Here is a 20227-nt window from a genome sequence, read left to right as displayed (position 1 = left end):
CTCATGAAACATGAATCTAGAAAACCCAATCAGATGGTTTTCAACTCAAAGGGAGAAGGCAGAGAAGCTTCATCCTTGTGTAAAGAGGCAACATTGTAACTGGTCAATTAGAGAGTTAAGGTTAGGACAGCACAGGTTGCCTTTGAAGATTTGAATCACCACAAACAACTGGGTAACTGACATCATTCTCACTACAAGGTTTTATTTTTCTTCATATTTTCTTCTCTTTCAGGCTGACATCATCGACGTGAGTTATGGAACTGCAGATGATTTAAAAAGGATCACAAAATTTAAAAATACAACAAATCAAATTGCACTCCTGAAATTAGGAAAATTACCACTGCTGTATAAGGTTAGTACAAAAGCTCTCATTTGGTGATAGAGTAAATGAAGTTTTCATTGCTGTTTAAGGTAGTGGCTTTTGAAGTTATATATATGGAGAGAGTGCATATGTGTGCTTGTGTGTGTGTGTGCGGCATGCATGTGCTCCGGTGTATGAGAGAGAGAATTATAAGAAGTATCATTTCCAAATTAAATAAATCAATATCTTGATAGAAAAGAAATTGATGCCTGTATTCCTTAAATGAGTAGATGCATTAACTTGGGGATTGGTGAGTCTATGAGCTCCCAGTCGAGGAGCATAGCCATATAAAGGTCCACATCTAAATGCTGACAAAGAGAACTTGGGCTACATCTTCTCGTGACATATATAAAACTTCCAATGTGTGCTCAAAATTGCCTGATTTCCACGTACATCCATCTTCTCTGATCAGAATCTAACTGACTTATACTCTTCTGTGATTAATTTTGTAAACTCTGTAACTTCACATGACTGCCTACACTTAGGACTCCAATTAAAATATAATATTCTAAGGAGATGTAGAATTTTTATTTATTTTTATCTAAATTGAAGTTTATTAACACTTATTCACTAGGTACATCTGTATAGTTAAAGCAATTCAAACTAAATACTGGATAAGGATTTAGCACAATGTATAGCCAGTGCTGCAGGTTTTTATTTCATTTTCTATTTCTGTTTAGAAAGAATGGTCATTGTGGTTATTTCACAGGAAGTCCCTTGTTCTGAAGACACGTTGAACTTTTTCTTATCCAATTTTTAAGGGTTTTTCTAATCCCCAGTGCCCAAAAAATATTTCCAAAAACTGTTGGATGATGATGGCACATTCCTTTAGTCTCAGCACTCAGGTGGCAAAATCAGGTTTATCTCTCTGAGTTTTAGACTAGCCTGGTCTACTTGGCTCACTGCATAGCTCCAGGCCAGCCAACACTTCAAAGTAAGACCCTGTTTAAAAAAAAAAGGAAAGGAAGGAAGAAAAAGAAGGAAGGAAGGAAGGAAGGAGAATTCTCTGTACATATTTTTCATTATCTTTCAAGGATTACTTAAATCAATGTTAGATCATGTATAGTTGTGACATAGTTTTAAAGATAAAAAGGACAGTGATATTATTCTGGGCTCAATAATCTTTTGAAATGCAATAAATACTTTTAAACAGTCACATATAGTTGCAGAAATCATGCTCAATCAATGTATTCTAATTGGAGAAAAAAGATAATAAATATAGTCATGGTCAAAAATAACAAAATATTAGCAGTAGTACATACATGTAATCCAATACTGAAAATGACTCCATATTTGCAGAGGTGAACCAAATGAGTATTTTTAAATGGAAGAGGAAACTAAAGTAACACAGTTGATGTGTGTGGGTCTAATGTGTTCATTGTACCAATTATGAAATTTGACTTAGGTTAACTTTAGTAATTGATGACGTCTCCATCTTTACACTTGCCTAAGTCTACATGTTATACAATTATTGTGTATTTTAAAAGAGAAAATGCCTTTAAAATTTCAAATTAAGATCTGGAGCAGTGGCTCCATGGTGAAGAGCACTTGCTGTTCTTGTAGAGGACCAGTGACCCACCTTCCTGTCAGGTGGATAGTTTGTATGGCTCGTGGATGGGTAAGTCTTTTTTGTGCCCTGGTCAGCCAATTCTCTAGAGCATATCTGTGCCTGCTTTTTTAAGTCTGAAGCTTAGAATACGGACTAACAATCTATTTGGTATGGGGTAGTTCTTTGTTACTATGAGCTTTGTCTAAGATTTGCTTTGATCAATCTTCAGAAAGTCAGAGTGCACTCAGAGGCAGTATGTGACCTGAGATCCTCATAAATTCTCAACTTGCTAAAATGAATTCCACCATGAAACAATTTTTAAATAAAATACTATAAAGCATTTTACTTCTTCTTGTGTACATTTTCACTATCTGCAGTAATAAATAAATGGTGTATACTCTATAACATGTAAAATTAAATAAGTTACAATGGACAGAGTTTCCACTATAGTCTAGGTCCTAACACAATAGCCTTCACATAAAGGAGAAAATAATATATGGAGTAAATTATAAGTGAACACATAATTAATTAACTATGTCATTTCAGCACAGTAAAACCACACTTGAAATTTACAAATCCTACTGCTATTCTTACAAATGGAAAAGTGTAGGTCATGTTTCTATCACTGTCATAGAGTGAGTTATTAAAATGTTTTATTCTCATTATATGTATTTTAAACTTAAATTGAAAATTTTAAAGATTTAAGTATCCTGATTTTTTTCAGATTCCTAAAAATGAACTCTTTTATCTATCTGATAAAACATGCTATACAATAGGAAAAATGAAAATCATAAGATCCATCATTCTATATCATGATGCCAGTACATTGCTGTATGGTTCATGATCAGTGTGTGTTGCATGAAAGACTTTCCTTTTGAGATACAAACATACAGAATACATGAGGAGTACTGCTTACAAATCACCAGCTACCTATATCTACAATAGTCAATGAAGTCTATGGTTTTCAAATCTTCAAGAAAAGTGGAAGATCATTAGGAAATATTCTAGTTAGGTATCTAAAAATCCTAACAAACACTACGTTTTGAAAATTCATTTCCATGAAGCATATGTGTACTATTTGTTATTTTTTGTATGTTTGTGAGGTCTACATTGTTGAATTTATCCTAGATATCATTTTTCTCAGAAGCCTTTGTTTAAGCCAGATGATAATTGTTCTCAAAAGCAAATGAGCTATCAACCTTCTCCAGCCCTAAGGCTCAGAGAGAAAGTAGAAGAGAGATGGAAAGAATGTAGGAGACAAAGATGAGGGGGGAGCTTCTCAAATGCTGCTTCCAACCATGAAATGGCCATGTGAACTCATGACCGCACAAGACCCAAACAGGCCACTTCATGTGTTAGAGGATCATCAAAAATGGGAGAATGTTCACTTAATTTCTCATTCTATTCCCCAAATCAAAATATGGATGTATTTACTTATTACGTAGCAAAAATAAGTGGTACATTGGACAAAGACTGGAAAGTAAATCTTATTTCATTTCCTAAGATTTTTGAAGATTTAAATTAATTCATAAAGAGTATAAGAGCCAGAGGGGTTAGAGGACACCAAGAAAACAAGGCCCTCTAAAGCAATATGAACAAAACTCATATGAACTCACAGAGATGTGAAGCAACATGTACAGGGCCTTCATGGGTCTGCAGCAGGTCCTCTGTGTATATATTATGACTTTCAGTTTAGTGTTTTATTGGATTCCTGTTGTGCCTTTTCTTGGGCTCTTTTCTTCCAGTTGGTTTGTCTTGTCCAACCAGATGTGACAGTCTTTGCTGTATTTTATTATATTTTGTTTTGTTGTACTTTAAAAAACATGAATGAATGTATGAATGAAAGAATGAATGAAAACCCAGCCACTCAGGAAAAGGTTACACCTGCTGGGAGAGGAAAATCAGTTTTCTCCAATAAAGTAGCACTGGATCCATCAGCCACTGGAGGACAGGCCTCATGTTCAGGTGAAGTAGTTGACCAACATTAAACAGACTCAACAGTTTTTCTGTGTTATTTGGTTAGAGTCTGGAGGGGTTTTTGGGGGGAGGGGTGTATTTTGTTGTTGTATCAGGTTTTTGCTTGCTTTTTTGAGAAAGAACTTAAAGGTGGGTTGGTAGGGAGAGGGAGCAGATCTGGAAGAACTTGGGAGAGGGGAAGAAAATGATCAAAATATATTTAAATTTTAAAATTGTTTAAAGAGTATAAAATATAATGATAAAAAAGAAAATTTTATGTGTACATATAATATATTTTGGTTAATCCCTCTACGGTCTTCTTTTTATCTCCCTCTGTGAACTTCTCCTCCTCACTTCCTATGCTTTTCCTAGATTCATGATGTTTGGTTTTGTTGTCTGACCCATTTAGTTTAACCATTGCCATCTGTGTGACTACTTTATTTGGACTATCCACTGGAACTTGATAAGGGCTCCTTTCCCCAAATTCAGCAGTACCCACTCTGGGCCTCTCCTCATCCATTGCTGCCTGTTTGTGGAACCATTCTTGTACAGACCTAGTGTAGGCATCTTTAGTTGTTGAGAATTCCTGATTCCTATGGCTGTATATTGTCCAGAAGATGGCATTTCACAGTATATTTCTGTATTTTCTATGTCTCTCCTTCTTTCTGCCTCCTCTCCACAATGTTCCCTTAGCCTTGGAGGAGAAGGTCTTGTTAAGTGCTGTCTAGGTATAAAAGCATATTTACAAGGTGATTTGATGCTATGCCAATTTAACTAAAAACAGAATTAAGTTCCCCATAACCTTCCTTCCCATGAGCGTTTGACTATATTTACAGTTCTGGGCATTTTGTTCCTCCTGTGAAGTGAGCTTAAAATCAATTGGTTACTTTCAAAATTTCTTGCTACTATTACACAAATATCTACATGCTGCCTGACAAATTAGTGTTGTTTGCAGAATTTACAACTGGTTAAAACCATTGATGACATTTCTTGCCCATCAACTGTCTTAGCAATTTTTTTTAATTTATTTTAATTTATTTTGCAATACAATTCAGTTCTTCATATCAGCCACGGATTCCCTTGTTCTCCCCCCTCCTGTCCCCCTCACCTTCCCCCCAACCCCCCCCATTCCCATCTCCTCCAGGGCAAAGCCTTCCCCACAGACTGAGGTCAACCTGGTAGACTCAGTCCAGGTAGGTCTAGTCCCCTCCTCCCAGGCCCAGCCAAACAATCCTGCATAGGCCCCAGGTTTCAAACAGCCAACTCATGCAATGAGCACAAGATCTGGTCCCACTGCCTGGATGCCTCCCAAACACATCAAGCCAATCAACTGTCTCACCCATTCGGAGGGCCTGATCCAGTGGGGACCCCTCAGCCATTGGTTCATAGTTCATGTGTTTCCATTCATTTGGCTATTTGTCCCTGTGCTTTATCCAACCTTGGTCTCACCAATTCTCGCTCATATAAACCCTCCTCATTCTCGCTAATTGGACTCCCAGAGATCCACCCGGGGCCTAGTCATGAATCTCTGCATCCAGATCCCTCAGTAGTTGGATGAGGTTTCTAGCACAACAATTAGGGTGTTTGGCCATCCCATCACCAGAGTAGGTCAGTTCAGGCTGTCTCTCGACCATTGCCAGCAGTCTGTTGTGTGGGTATCTTTGTGGATTTCTGTGGGCCTCTCTAGCACTTTGCTTCTTCCTATTCTCATGTGGTCTTCATTTACCATGGTCTCCTATTCCTTGTTCTCCCTCTCTGTTGTTGATCCAGCTGGGATCTCCCGCTCCCCCAAGCTCTCTTTCCCTCAACCCTCGCCTTTCATTACCCCCACTCATGTCCAGGCTGTTCATGTAGATCTCATTCCATTTCTCTGTCATTGGGCGATCCCTGTGTCTTTCTTGGGGTCCTGTTTTCCAGGTAGCCTCCCTGGTGATCTGAGTAGCAGACAAGTCATCCTTGTTTCATGTCTAGTATCCTGCTATGAGTGAGTACATACCATGTTTGTCTTTCTGAGTCTGGGTTACCTCACTCAGGATGATTTTTTCTAGATCCATCCATTTGTCTGCAAACCTCATGATGCCATTGTTTTTCTCTGCTGTCTTAGCAATTTTGTCACTATGAAAGCTAGGAGGCAGACATGAGGCTGCTAGGTAAGTTCCAGCCTGATTTTTCTATTTTCTACCAAGGTGTGTGGTGCCTTCAGCCATCAGGATCTTATTTAGTTCTGGAGAATAACCAAGAAGGATGACAAGAACCCATATTGCTTTGGGGGACTCTAAGGCCTCTCTGATCAATGACATTGTTGTTCCATTCTAAACAACTTCTGATAGGTGAGGAGTATGCAGCAGTGAGCACTGTTAAGCTTTATGTGTGTTGTGGCAGTGGGGCTGACAAGTTATGAAAGGAAAGAAACACATTTTCCTATTGAAACTTTCAAAATACCATCTTTCTCTGGTACAGAGAACACAGTTTGAATGGCAACTTTAGAATATTTTTGGACAAAAACTTATTTAAATGGTGTCACTGCTGAGGTTAGGGTGATTCTGAATTTGAAGACACACTTGCTTCTGTTTAACTCAAAGCAATTTTTGCTAGTATTTAATGAAGAAAAATAAAAGGCAAACATTATCTTGCTACTTAGAAAAGATGTACTTTGTTCACTGAATAATTTAATGGGGCACTTCACACCCAGTTCTCAGAAGTAATTATAAGAGACCTGTGCCTCCATAATTTGTAATTATAAGATTCCAGAATGCTTTCATTTGTCATAGAAAATGTGGTCTGGCCTTGCCCTTCATCTGTCCTATTGTGGCATGAGCAAGGGAGAGAAGCACTCTCTCTAACCCCTTGTGGCCTGTGGCAGGTCGGAGAGCAGGAGAGCTAGCCCTGCCTCTCACCAGCTGCAGCACTCTGCAGAGTGGTCCCTGTTACCACTCCCTGGGCAACACAGTAGAGCTGTCCCTGGTGGTGTGGGCAAGCCAAACTAAGGACATGAGAGGAGGAGAACTGGTCCAGAGAGCTCACTGTGGTGGTGAGAACAAGGGAGAGCTAGCAGGCTGACCAACCCAGCAACCATCCTGACCCAGAACCAGGGCTATGAGTTGACCCATCCCATCATCTACTCCATCTATGACCTGTTGGAGCATGTGAGCGGGTAAATCCTGCTGATTCCAAGTTGTAGGATCTCCATGACACAGAACAAGAAGCTATCCAAGCAGAGCTCCAGTGAGGGTACTGAATTGATGGTGCAGCAGAAGCCAGAGGCCTTGACCCAGACCAATGACTCATTGCAATAAACACTCGTAAGTAACATAGATGAACTAAAGGGTATACCATATGATTCACAGTGTCACACAACAGCTTCCACGATGAGAGTTTCCTTTTCTTTCTTCTTTTATTCCTCTTCTATTTTTAAAATTTATTTTGTTTTTATCCTGGAGGATATGCTAGGTTGAAGGAAGAGGGTGGATGGAAAGGGGCAGGGAGATGAATGGGATCAAGATGCACGATGTGAAATCCATAAAGAATCATTAAAAAACAGTTGAATTGGAAAAATTTTAAAAAGCAATTAAAGTAAGTGAATTTAGAACAAATACATATATTTGAATATTTCACATTACTTTCCGAATATTTAAGTGTTTCTTGTGGCTTAGATCTAAATGCAAGTGTGTCCACAAAGCTTCATATTTTGTCTAGAGATAACTACATAATTAGATGTCATGCCTATGTTTATGTTTAGCTAATCACATAGATATTGGCTTACTTATATCTTTAATTTATTTAATTTTCATTAGATATTGAACCATTCAAAAACTATCAAATCATAACAAGTAACATCATGAGAGGATTTTTTTTTGTTTTGATACCTCTTATTGTGGGATACTGAGAACAATCATCTCAATGTGTTCATACTTACTTTGTAGCATGAAAGGACAGGGAATTTTATTTCTCTCAATTAAATGTTGCTGTGTACACTTTAAAAAAGTGAACACAAAAGAGAAGAGGACAAATAAACAGTAGGAAATGGAATGAGGGATAGAGAAGAAATGGAGGGAGAACAGAAGGGAGATGGAGAGAGAGACCGAGAGAGACAGACACACAGAGACAGAGAGAGACAGAGGGGGGAGAGAATGAACTAGTTAGGGAGGAGGGAAAGAAAAGAGGAAGAAGAGGAAACAGACATTCTTTCCTATTTAATCCCTAAACTATCACTATTTCATAAAAATTCTAAAACATTAAAAAGTAGCCTAAACATTTGGAATTATTAACCTGGAGAACACATTATGGAAATACTCCCCCTTCTTTCACATTTTAGACTTTCCTATCCTTCTCATGTCTGGTTGGCAATTTTTAAAAATGTTTCAGGGCTTCACAGTGTAATTCATCTTCCCTATTTACTCTGTGTTCAATGGGAATTTGTTTAAAGTGGTATAGTAGAATACTGTATGGTGCAAATTATGGCAAACGCTATTCCTATTGCTCACTGGTTGTAGCACCTTGGAAAACAGTCTAGCTGCTCCCCATGTTACAATATGACCATAATTATACAGATAGTCTCAACTAAGGTTGTGCTAATATTAAATCTCTGGCCAAATGTTATTCATATTATTATTATGAACAAGGTTGTCTACTCTTTCCATACCTATTCAATATAGTACTTGAAGTCGTAGCTAGAGCACTAAGACAACTGAAATAGATTAAAGGGATAAAATTGAAAAGGAAGAAGTTGAAGTATATTTATGTGCAAAAGATATGATGGCAAACACAAGTGAACCAAAAATTTGCACTAGAAAACTCCTACAGCTGATAAAAACTTACAGCAAAGTAGTTGGATGCTAAATTAACTCACAAAAGTCAGTAACCTCCCTATATACAAATGACAAATGGTACAAGAAAGAAATCAGGGAGATGATACATTTCACAATAGCATTAAATAATATAAAATCTCTTGGGATAACTCTTACAAAGCAAGGGAAAGACTTGAATGCTAAAATCTTCAAATCACTGAAGAAAGAAATCAAAGAAGATATCAGAAGATGGAAAGGCCTCCCATGTGCATGCATCAGTAGGATTAACATAATAAAAATGACGATTCTATAAAAAGCAATCTATAGGTTAAATGCAATCCCCATAAAAATTCCAACATAATTCTTCATAGACCATGAAAGGACAGTTCTGAGCTTCATATAAAAACACACACACAAAAAGAAAGAAAGAGAAAAAGGAAAAAGAAAAATAACAGGATAGCTAAAACAACCTTGCATAATAAAACAACTGCTGGAGGTAACAGTAGCCTCCAGTAATAAAAGAGCATAGCATTGGCACAAAAATGAACAAGTGGATCAATGAAATCAAACTGAAGACCCAGATATAAATCTTTACACCCATGGAAACCTGACGTTTGATAAAGAAGCCAGAAATTCACACTGGAGAAAGACAACATCTTCAACAAATGGTGCTGGTTAAACACAATGGCCACCTATAAAAGGATTAAAAGAGACCCATACTTATTATCCTGCACAAAACTCAACTCGAAATGGATAGAAGACCTCAACATAAAACCAGATCCACTGAACCTTATAGAAGAGAAAGTGGGGAACAGGCTTCAACTCTTTGGCACAGGAGACAACTTTCTGAGCAGAACACCAATAGCACAGGCACTGAAATCCACCTCTAATAATGGGACTTCATGAAACTGATAAGATTTTGCATATCATAGAGCAACATCATTTGGACAAAACAGTAGCCTATGGAATGGGAAAATATTTTTCCCAACTACACATCTAAGAAAGGGCTAATGTTCAAAATAACTAAAGAACTCAAGAAACTAGGCAAAAAAATTTAAAAAATGGGGTATAGATTTAAATATGTAACAGAGGAAACTCATAACTGTGAAACACGTAAAGAAATGTTCAACATCCTTATCCATCAGGGAAATGCAAATCAAAACTACTTTGAGATTCCATCTTACATCAGTCAGAATGGCTAAGATCAACAAAACAAGTGACAGCTCATCCTGTTGAGGATGTGGAGTAAAAGGAGCATTCATGCATTGCTGCTGAGAATGCAAGCTTGAACAGCTACTATGTAAATGTGTGGTAGTTCCTCAGGAAGCTGGAAATCATTCTACCTCAAGGTCCAGCTATATCACTCTTGGGCATATAGCCAAAGAATGCTTTATTCTACCATAAAGACACTTGTTCAGTCTTGTTCATTGCTGCTTTATTCACAATAACCAGAAAAGGCAAACAACCTAGTTGTTCCTCAATGGAAAAACAGATTTAAAAAAATGTGGTACATTTACACAATGGAGTAATATTCAGTGATTAAACAAAATGACATAATGAAATTTGCAGGCACGTAGATGAAACTAGAAAAATTCCTGAGTGAGGTATCTCAGACCCAGAAAGACAAATATGGTATATATTCACTTATATATGAATATTAACTCTTAAGTCAATGATAACTAAGCTACAATCCATAGAACCACACAGGGTAGGTATATAGTAAAGGACTAGAGAGAACAGATAGATCTCATTGGGAAAGGGAAATTAAATGGATAGTTATGTATGATTGGGGATTGGAATGAAAGGATCAAGGGGATTGTGGGATAGAATATGGGGAAAGAAATCTAAAAGTAAGGGTCATTTGGGAAACAGTATGGAAACCTAATACAGTAGAAACTTCCTAAAATATACACTTATATGAAGGTGTTCTAAGTGAAATCACCAAATAATTAGAGAGACAGAGTCCAAACTGGCCAACCCTTGTCACCAAAAGAGGCTTCCAGTAATGGGATTGGGCTACATCTAATTGAATTGTTGCCCAAAAGGGTCGCACAGGAATACCCATACAACCTATGTTGTTGCCAAGACAAACTGACAGCAAGGCCCATTGTTGAAGACAACACTTATACAACTTGTTGAACATCGTGATGTCGAGCAGGTGCCCACATAGAGCCTTCTTCACCCCTGTGTTCGAACATCTTTAGTACAGGAAGGTACTCTGTGTGCTATCAAAAGTGAAACACAGACACCAAGCCCAAACCCATCATCTACAATGGTGTACTATCTGCAAGATATGTTAGTGAAATTGTGGCAAAAATCTTATGGGGCTAACCAACCCGTAACTGATTGACTTAAGGCTACTCCTCAAATGGGACCCAAACCAGGAACAGCTTGGGTGGCCAAGAACCTGAGACTAGATAACTGAGGAACCTAAGGCAATGCTAAATAATACTGGTCCAAAAATGAGAGTGGGGGGGTGAGAGAGAAAAAAAGAAAACAACTATGTAGTGATAAAATGACTCCTAATGATATTCTGCAATACTCATAGATCAATGTCTTGTTCAACTATCATCATAGAAACTTCCTCTTCCTGCAGATTGGTACAAATTTAGAGATCCACAGCTAGACATTAAACAGAGAGTGAGAGACTTTAGAACACTCATCACTCAATAATATGTCTCCATCAAATTCCTCCCCTCAGAAATCAGGAAACCCTGAAGAAGAGAAGGCAGAAAGAATTTAAGAACCAGGTGGGATGGAGGAACCTAAGAAAACAAGACACTCTAAATCAACATAAGCAAAGCTCAGATGAACTCACAGATAATGAAGCAGGATGCACAGTGCCTGAACTAGTTGAACCAGGGCCTCTGCATTTGTATTATAGCTTCCAATTTAGCATTTTTATGGAATTCCTGAGTGAAGGATTGAGTACGTCTCTGATTCTTGTGCCATTTCTTAGGCTTAGTTTATTTGGTCCAACTTCAAGATGACAGTTTTTGCTTTATCTTATTATATTTTATTTTGTTATAGTTTTAAAAATTGAATGAATGAATGAATAAATGAATGAATGAATACCTAGCTACTAGGGTAAAGGCTAACAACTGAATTGTCATTTATAACTTCTAGGAGAGGGAAAAATCAGTTTTTCCAGTGGAATGACAGTGGGTTATATCAAGCACTCCAGAGCATGTCTCATGTTTAGGAGTAGTTGACCAACAAAATAAAAATTATATTTAAATTCAGTAATTGTTTTAAGGACAAAAATATCATAAAAAATAAAAGCTACATGGTGTATTATATCTAAACTTCAGTTCAGTAGAGGTCCCATTTTTACAACAAATTACTATTTAATAAGTTATACAAACTATTAATAGACTACAAAATAGTTTACTTGAACATTGAAAACAATCTCTACCTAATAAAATATTGTCCTAATTAGTAATTATTAATGTAAAACTAAATTTATCAAACTCATACATTTTCATTAACTAACTTTAACTAAAAATATACATACACTATGTTTATATAAAAGCTATCTAGAAAGTTTTACAGCCTATGCATATTATAGTTCCAAATGCAAACTTCTTTTTCTGTTTGAATAATTAATATTTCAAAAGAGTTTTTATTAGGGCTAAAACTTTTATATTTCATTTTCTACATTTCCATTTTTATTGTCTAAACATAAATATTATTTTTATATTTTCTCTTATGTTGCATTTTAGATTATACCTGGTAACCTCATTGAATATATAAATTTCTTTTTCATTTACTTAATAATTATTTTGATATTATGATCATCTGGCTAAACTTTAGAACACAGCATTAGTGGTTCTGATCATTATTAGAATAATTGCACATTTTAAATAATTTAGTATTTGAAAAAAATCAAAGAATTAAATAGTTCCTTTAATCTACAAAACTAGGTTAGATAAATTTAGACTAACATTTATAATTAAGAAATGATATTAGCAAGTATTTAAGAGAAACTGTCAGCTTTTCTATTTTCAGTTATAATTTTCTTTCTATTCTAAATTGCTAGACTTCCATAGATTTTTTTAAAACTACCAGCATACTTTTCAGCCTAGAACTTAAATGCTTAAGTATACAACTCTAGAAATGACATGTGTACTTATAAGACATTTGTAATTCTCAGGGATTAATTTTACAAAGTTGCATGATAGACTTCCTCATATAAAATCAGGGATTGCATGAATTTTAAGAGAGAATTCTTGCAGACCGGCATGTCACACTTATTACCCCACACAACAACTGATCCAGCATATGTTTGCCTCAGTAATAGCAGGTCTATGATGAGTAATAGCAGAAATTATTGATGGTATGGTATTATGGACACCAAAATGTCTGTCACATAGTTGAAAACATTACTTCTTTTCCATTATAAATAGAACATGTTTATTTTTTATTTCAAGACAGGGTTTCTCTGTGTAGACCTCTAATTGATGATAAAACAGGAAAATACAATCTGTTTTTTATCATAATTTTTGTTTTTGAGGTTTTAAGATTTTTTTCTCTTAATCTTGGTGGAATTTTCCCCTTTATTGAAAATATATTTGTTTCCTGTTAATATATCCTGATTATGGTTTCTTCTCCTTCTAGTCCTCCCAGCCCCACCTCCCTTCCCCTCTCATCTGGATCCACTCCCTTCCTGTCTCTCATTAGAAAACAAATAGTCTTCTAAGGAGTAATAATAAAAATATAACAAAATATAAGAGACAACTAACCCTATCACATCCAGGTTGGACAAGACAAATAATTAGAAGGAAAAATTCCAAGAGAAGGCACAAGATTCAGAGACCACTTGTTTATACATGCAGGAATTCCATGAAAACACTAAACTGGAAGCCATAATATATATGCAGAGGACCTGATGCAGACCCCTGAAGGCACTGTGCAAACTACCTCAGTTCCGAGTTTATATCAGCTTAATAATGTTTATTTAGCAGGTCTTGTTTTCTTGGAGCCCTCTCTCCCCTCTTGCTCTTATACTCTTTCCACCTTCTTTTCTGTGGGGTTCCCTGAAACTTGAAGGGAGGGATCTGATGGAGACATATCATCGAATGTTGAGGGTTTCAAGGTCTCTCACTGTCTATAGAATGTCTGGCTATGAGTCTCTGTATTTGTTCCCATCTAGTGCAAGAGGTAGTGGCTGAGCATGACACTGACCCATGAGTTCAGCAGGATGTCATTAGGAATCATCTTATTGCTACTTTTTAATTTTTAGAAGAGTATATTTGCTTTATCTTTTAGGAAAGAGTTGAGAATGTTGTAACAATTGATGTTGATCATGAATTTTTAGGATATTTAAGAATACTTGCTACTTCAGTTTTTGTCTTTTATTGAAAATTATTTTTATATAATGTTTCATAATTGTGATTTCCCCTCCACTAACTCCTTCTAGATCTCACTAACCTCATACAAATCCACACTTTTCTTTCTCTTTCCTTAGGGGGAAAAGAAACAAGTGGAAAGTGGGAGAGAAGAGAAGGGTAAGGAGGGGATACAGGGAGAAAGAGTTAAAACTAAGTTTGAGGGGTTGTATGGAAATCTCAAACAGTAGACGTTTCCTAAATAGGTACATATATGAAGGAGGTCTAAATGGAATCACGGGAGGAGATGGAGACACAACTGGACATCTCTCATCACCAAATCAAGACTCCAGTTTTGGGGATGGGTTACATCTAATAGAATTGTTGGCCAAAAGAACATTGTGGGAACTCCCAAACAAGCCAGGCTTTTGTCAAGGCTATTGGCTGCTCACCACAAACTGACGTAAGGCTGTGTTGCTGAAGACAACACCTACACAACTTACTGAAAACAGAAGTTGAGCTGGTGCATACCTAGAGCCTTTACCCCTACTGAGCAGTGTTTACAAAAGTACTCTTCATGCTACCAAAGGAGAAAGGTAAATTGCAACCCAGCTTCAGAGATATTTTTAAAGGTAGCAATTTAAAAGGTACCTGTATAATGTTGCAGCTTTCTTCTAAATACATTATCTCCAATAGACCTTCCTTATTTTCTCAAATCCCTGTATTAGGAAGGTGACTGTTGATCAATGAATAAGGCTCCAGAGTCTGAATGAATGACTTCACTAACACTGCCTGATCCATTATGGGACAGCAAGGCCTGCTTTCCAAACCCAGCATATTCTGATCCTCACAGTTACAAATTTACCTGTCCAAGAACATTTAGATGGCTTTTCTGAGACCTTTTCAATGCTGTGGTCAAAATCATCATTCTTCACAACTGAACAAAAAAGTTTTCAGTTATTTTCAGATGCTTCAGGCTGAGAAGAATAGGAAATGATAGGGGAACTGTGAAAAAATGTATAACTAGTTGAGGCAAATGATGAGTATGTGAGTATTCATTTGTGATACCTGTGCAGATTCTGTTGAATTCTTTAAAACAAAAATTTCTAGCTACAGTAATTGAGGGGAAAATACAGCCAGGATTCTCAACAGATGCCTGGAAATGGCTCTGACTCTCAGCACCAGTTGAGCGAGCCCTTCTTGCGTGGGCGCTCATGAGTGCTTTCAAGGAAAGCTCTCCATTTAGACACAACTTCTCATTTATGTGGAGAGTCTTTCAGGCATCTTTGCTCTTACTCAATCAGGCATACTAATCAGAGGACTTGGACTTTCCAATTTAGCTGTCCAAAATTCAACCTGACTAATGGGTGAAAGAATGTCACTTGATATTCTGCCTGAAAGTGGAGTAAAATCAACGAGTGAATTGGATGTGCTCATTTCAGCTAAAATCACTCTTCATAGAAATTGACTTTTTATCAGATTAGCAGCATGCAGGGTGGCATAGCCTAGGGCCCCTAAACAAAAAAATACATGTAGGGAATTGGTTCTGAATTTGCTCTCTACCAGAGTGCCTGGCAAATCATGAGACCTTTACATTTCTCAGTTAATTTATTATTAGACAGAAGCTCTTAGTAAGTTCTGCATCAAAGTGTTGCACTAAATGTTACCTTGAATAAAAAAAAATTGTAACTTGAAAATACTTACGAATCTTTCATCATAATCATCTCAGATTGCATGCTCATGTATTAGACAAGCATTTGAAGAATGCCTGTGGAATGTCCAGTGTGCTTGCTGGGCAGCTGTGAATATCGTCCAGCGTTATGTTAACTTGGCTAGCTGTTAAAATCATTGCATATAGAAATATTTTCTAATTAGTAATTTAAAATTATAAAAGTATTTTATTGTGCTAAATAAGCCTTAAACTTGTTTGGGACTAAGAGCTGGTGATTTATTTGGTTCCTTCTTATTAAGACATACTTTTAAAATGCAAGTATGAACAATGAAGTTTTTAATAAATTGATAGCCATTCCCCTCTTAGGTTGGAGATTCTGTAGAAATACATTTGCTTCTGGCTCCAATATGTCACAATCCCAAGACAATTTCATCAGATTTCAGTTATAGAAGAATGTCAGTAGTTTAGGTTGAGAGTGCACATCATGACTGTAACATAATAAGACAATCTTACTAAAGAAAACAATAAATCAAAATTACTGAGTTCATCTTAGAAGATACTCAGAATGAGCAATCTAGTCTTTTCTAACTATACATTATTTATTAGAGTTTCAGGTTTGGTTTGGTTTTCTAAATTTTAAAATGGATTAAAAAAATTGAGTAATGGATGAAAAAGTCATCTGTGAATCTAAAAAATAATGAGTCCCCGGGCGGTGGTGCGCACGCCTTTAATCCCAGAACTCGGGAGGCAGAGCCAGGCGGATCTCTGTGAGTTCGAGGCCAGCCTGGGCTACCAAGTGAGTTCCAGGAAAGGCGCAAAGCTACACAGAGAAACCCTGTCTCGAAAAACCAAAAAAAAAAAAAAAAAAAAAATGAGTCAAGTTACTTGTTGATTGTTAAATCTGAATAAAGAAGACAGAAGAGAATATTAAAAATAATCCCCTTACTATGAAAGTGTTTTCATGTATTACTAGATTATTATTATTATTATTATTATTATATCCTCTTCCTATATAAAACATAGGCTTAATCATAGATATATTTCATATTCATATTTTGTTATTAAAGAATAATGAAATATAAGTAATTGTCTCAGTCTTTGAGCTTCTACAGCATTTAATGTCTCATCTTTCCTAGTTTATTTATGTTTCCTTTAATTTCTAACATTTGTTTTTTCTCCAAGTGTAGAAGCATGTTTAGGAGACAGTGTAAAATAGCCATGTACACCTCTTTTTATACCACTTGAGCCACTAGTAATACATCTGCCACACACACACCCAAAAGTAAGCAAGTTCATGCTTTTATGAGTGAAGGTTTGTGATCTAAGAGATTAAGGAGTTTGCCCTTTGTGTAAATAGAGGCCTTAGCATTGATTACCATCCTCAATTCATTTTAGTAAAATGTAGGAGCAAGTTCAGTTAAACTATACCTTCACACAGTCTATTCTAAGGATGCATCCATTCAAGGAAATATAAAATAATTTTTTATGTACGTTATTCAGAAAATGAGTTTACTCTCTCATTGAGTGTTAATTTTAGTATAATATGAAAGTTTTATAGGTAGATGACCTGTTTTACATTGGAGTTTACATTGTCTCTGCAATAATCCTTATATAATTCCTTTTGGATTGCACTGGAATTATAGGAAGGCCTGTGTCTTATCTTCACTGATATAATTTTAGCATGTGTGGAGTATAGAGACCTGTGAGTGAGCCTTAGACTTCAATTGTTTTCCTCTGTTTAAATCCTGCAGTTTCTTTTACCAGTATAAAACTGATTGATTATATTTCATTTCATGATGACAGTTATTGTATTAATTTTTATGATTCAGGCTGAAAGAGAAACCACCTACCAATGGATTTTGATGTAGATGCTCTGAATAGACTCTGAGACACAAGATGCAAGAGCAGTTAATCCTGTCACCACACCCTGCCTATTTCATGCTGAGCATACAGGAGACATAAGACAAGATGTTTGAAATACATCCCTCCAGTCTTATGACACCATTCCAGTCTCAAGGAGTCTTCGTGACACAGCTAAAATTAATTAACCCAGATGATATGATTACCACAGCCCCTGATTTCTGTTAATAGCCATGTTTATCATTTTAATGTGAAATTGGCTTCTAGCAATTTACTTGATCACAACTATGTATGATGCACTCATCCTGCAGTATTTGACATCAGATAAATATGGAAGGCTGAGAGCCACACATCTGCCAGTATATGTTGGGCCTGCTTCTTTCTTTTCTTCCCCCTAAATATAGCTTAAAATGTCTTTGTGTGAATTTACGTGTTGTATATATGTGTGATTATGGATGTTGCCATGAATTGAGCATGTGTGTATGTGTGTGTGTGTGTGTGTGTGTGTGTGTGTGTGTGTGTGTGTGTGTGTGTCTGTGTCTGTGTCTGTGTCTATGTGTCTGTGTGTTGGGGGTTTTGCATATGCCCATGTGTGCATTTGGAGAACCAAAATTGATGTTGGGTGTGTTCCTTATTCACTCTTTATCTATTCAGACAGAGTTTCTCTCTGAGCCTTGATATGGGCAGTTTGGTTATGCTAATTAGCTAGCTGATTTTGAGTTGCCCCTGTCTCTTACTCCTTAGTATTGGGATTGCTGGTGGGTTTCTATGCATTCCAGACTTAGGTGAGTACTAGGGTTCTGAACTGTTTCTTATGCTCAATGGACAACATCTTACTGACAGATTCACCTCCTCAAACTAAAACATTTTCTTAGAGATTTATTTTTATTATTTTTAAATTATATGTTTATGTGCCTGTGTGTGCCTGTGTGTGCCTCTGTGTGTGTGTGTGTGTGTGTGTGAGAGAGAGAGAGAGAGAGAGAGAGAGAGAGAGAGAGAGAGAGAGAGAGAGTATGCATGTGAGTACAGGTGTCACTGAGACCAAAGCTAACAGATCACTCACCCAGGATCCAGAGTTATAAAAGTTCTGTTCTGCCTGACATGGGTGCTAAGCTACTTTCCCTGGACCTTTAATTTTTATGAAAAAAAAGTATCCAGGAATATTTGAAAATCGTATCATTTTTCACATTAGCTGACACCTCTAAAGAAACAGGATGATATCAATGATTTCATCCAGTCTACTAAGTTATGTAACTAAGTGCAGATCTCATAGTTTACATTTGATTATACCCTCTTTGAAAATTTTTAATTTATTATTGTGAATTTTATACATATATACAATGAAATATGATCATGTGTGTCCTTCATTTCCCTGTCAAAAATTCCCCTAGTTTCTCCTATCATGTCCTCTTCCAACTAATTTCATGTCCTTTTTATACATATGATTTACTAATGCCGCACATTGCATGTGTTGTAGGCCATCCACTAGAGCATGGAAGTCCAGTCATTGGCCTGATCCTCTAAAAAGCATGGTTCTCTGTGTCTTCCAAAACTGTCAAATGACAGTAGCTGCTTGGTAAGGGGTGGGCCTGGAGAGCACCTGCCTTATCTAGGCTGGAGTTTGTGTTGAGTTTATCTTCTGCAGGAAACCTCTGATGCTGTGAATTCCTGGTTAAAACAGCCATGTTGTGTCCAGAAGACAGCCTTTCACAGTCCTCTTCCCTATCTTCCAGCTCTTACATTCTTGCCCCATCCTTGCCGTATGCCCTGGACAGGGTGGGGTGTGTTCATATAGGTGTGAGAACTGATTTTAGTTTTGCCACTTTAACCAGTCAAGTTCCTCTCTGCTGACTGCCTACTGTAAAATGAAACTTCTTTGACTAGCATTGGGAGCAGCTCAGTTCTATTTGAATGTAAACACAAATTTTTAGATAGCAAATTGACAGCATGACCATTTAGCACAGTAACAATAGCAGGTTTTACTATAGGTCTTTTGACTTTATCAACCATGAAATTTCACCAGGATTATTTCCTGGAGCAGGTATCAAATCCACTCTCAAAGTGCTTAGTTAGTTAAAAAGTCATGTCAGTACCAGTAGGACTGTCTTAACTGGCAGGTCAGGGTCAGTGCTAGTGAAGACCACTGTCTTTTTGCCCCAGTAGCCTGTATAGCACCTTCCAACACTAGGAAATCTAGCCTGCAGGCATGATGTTTCCTAGGCAGTTTAAGATTGACTTCTCTATGTCCTTCAGTCAAAGTGTGTGGTATCTGCATCAATAAATTCTTACTGTGTAGCTATTGTGAGCAACCAAAGACAATGACAGTAGCTTGTGCTCTGTTGGGAATCTTTTGGGCCTCCCTGACCAGTAACTCACAGGAAGGTATCTGTAATTTTCATTTAATAACCCATATTTTCTGAGGGCAATGTTGTCTATCCATCCAGAGTCTGAATTTTTTTTCTTTTTAAATGTGTTTTCAAATTTGCTTACTAACTGTGGTTTGCCATAAGGCTCTTTCATACAGTTTAATTATTGGTTAACTCTCCCACTACCTTGAGCCCTGCCTGATACCCGAGCCTCCATTCCTACTTCCTCCTTCAACACTCGGCATTCACTCCTCCTCTTTCATTTCACACGTAGTCTACGATTTTTCAGATTATTCTTTTGTTATGCCATAGTTGGTGTCCATGTGGGTTTTCATATATTCTTTCTTTG

General features: G+C 36.8%; 1 protein-coding gene across 5 annotated transcripts in view; it reads left to right on the top strand.

The window, feature by feature from the left end:
- The window catches only part of Naaladl2 (N-acetylated alpha-linked acidic dipeptidase like 2), a 1340311-nt gene that overhangs the window by 759443 nt on the left and 560641 nt on the right, over positions 1 to 20227 (top strand). For all 5 annotated transcript variants that reach the window (XM_052732134.1, XM_052732135.1, XM_052732131.1 and 2 more), the window contains one exon: positions 233 to 352. In XM_052732134.1, the coding sequence (XP_052588094.1) occupies positions 233 to 352 (120 nt within the window). The remainder of the gene's footprint in view (positions 1 to 232; positions 353 to 20227) is intronic.

Source organism: Peromyscus californicus, unplaced genomic scaffold (genome assembly GCF_007827085.1).
Source record: "Peromyscus californicus insignis strain IS unplaced genomic scaffold, ASM782708v3 Scaffold_9__1_contigs__length_137607984, whole genome shotgun sequence".
NCBI lineage: Eukaryota > Metazoa > Chordata > Mammalia > Rodentia > Cricetidae > Peromyscus > Peromyscus californicus.
Note: the sequence above shows the minus strand (reverse complement) of the source record. Positions and strands in the feature narration are given on the sequence as shown.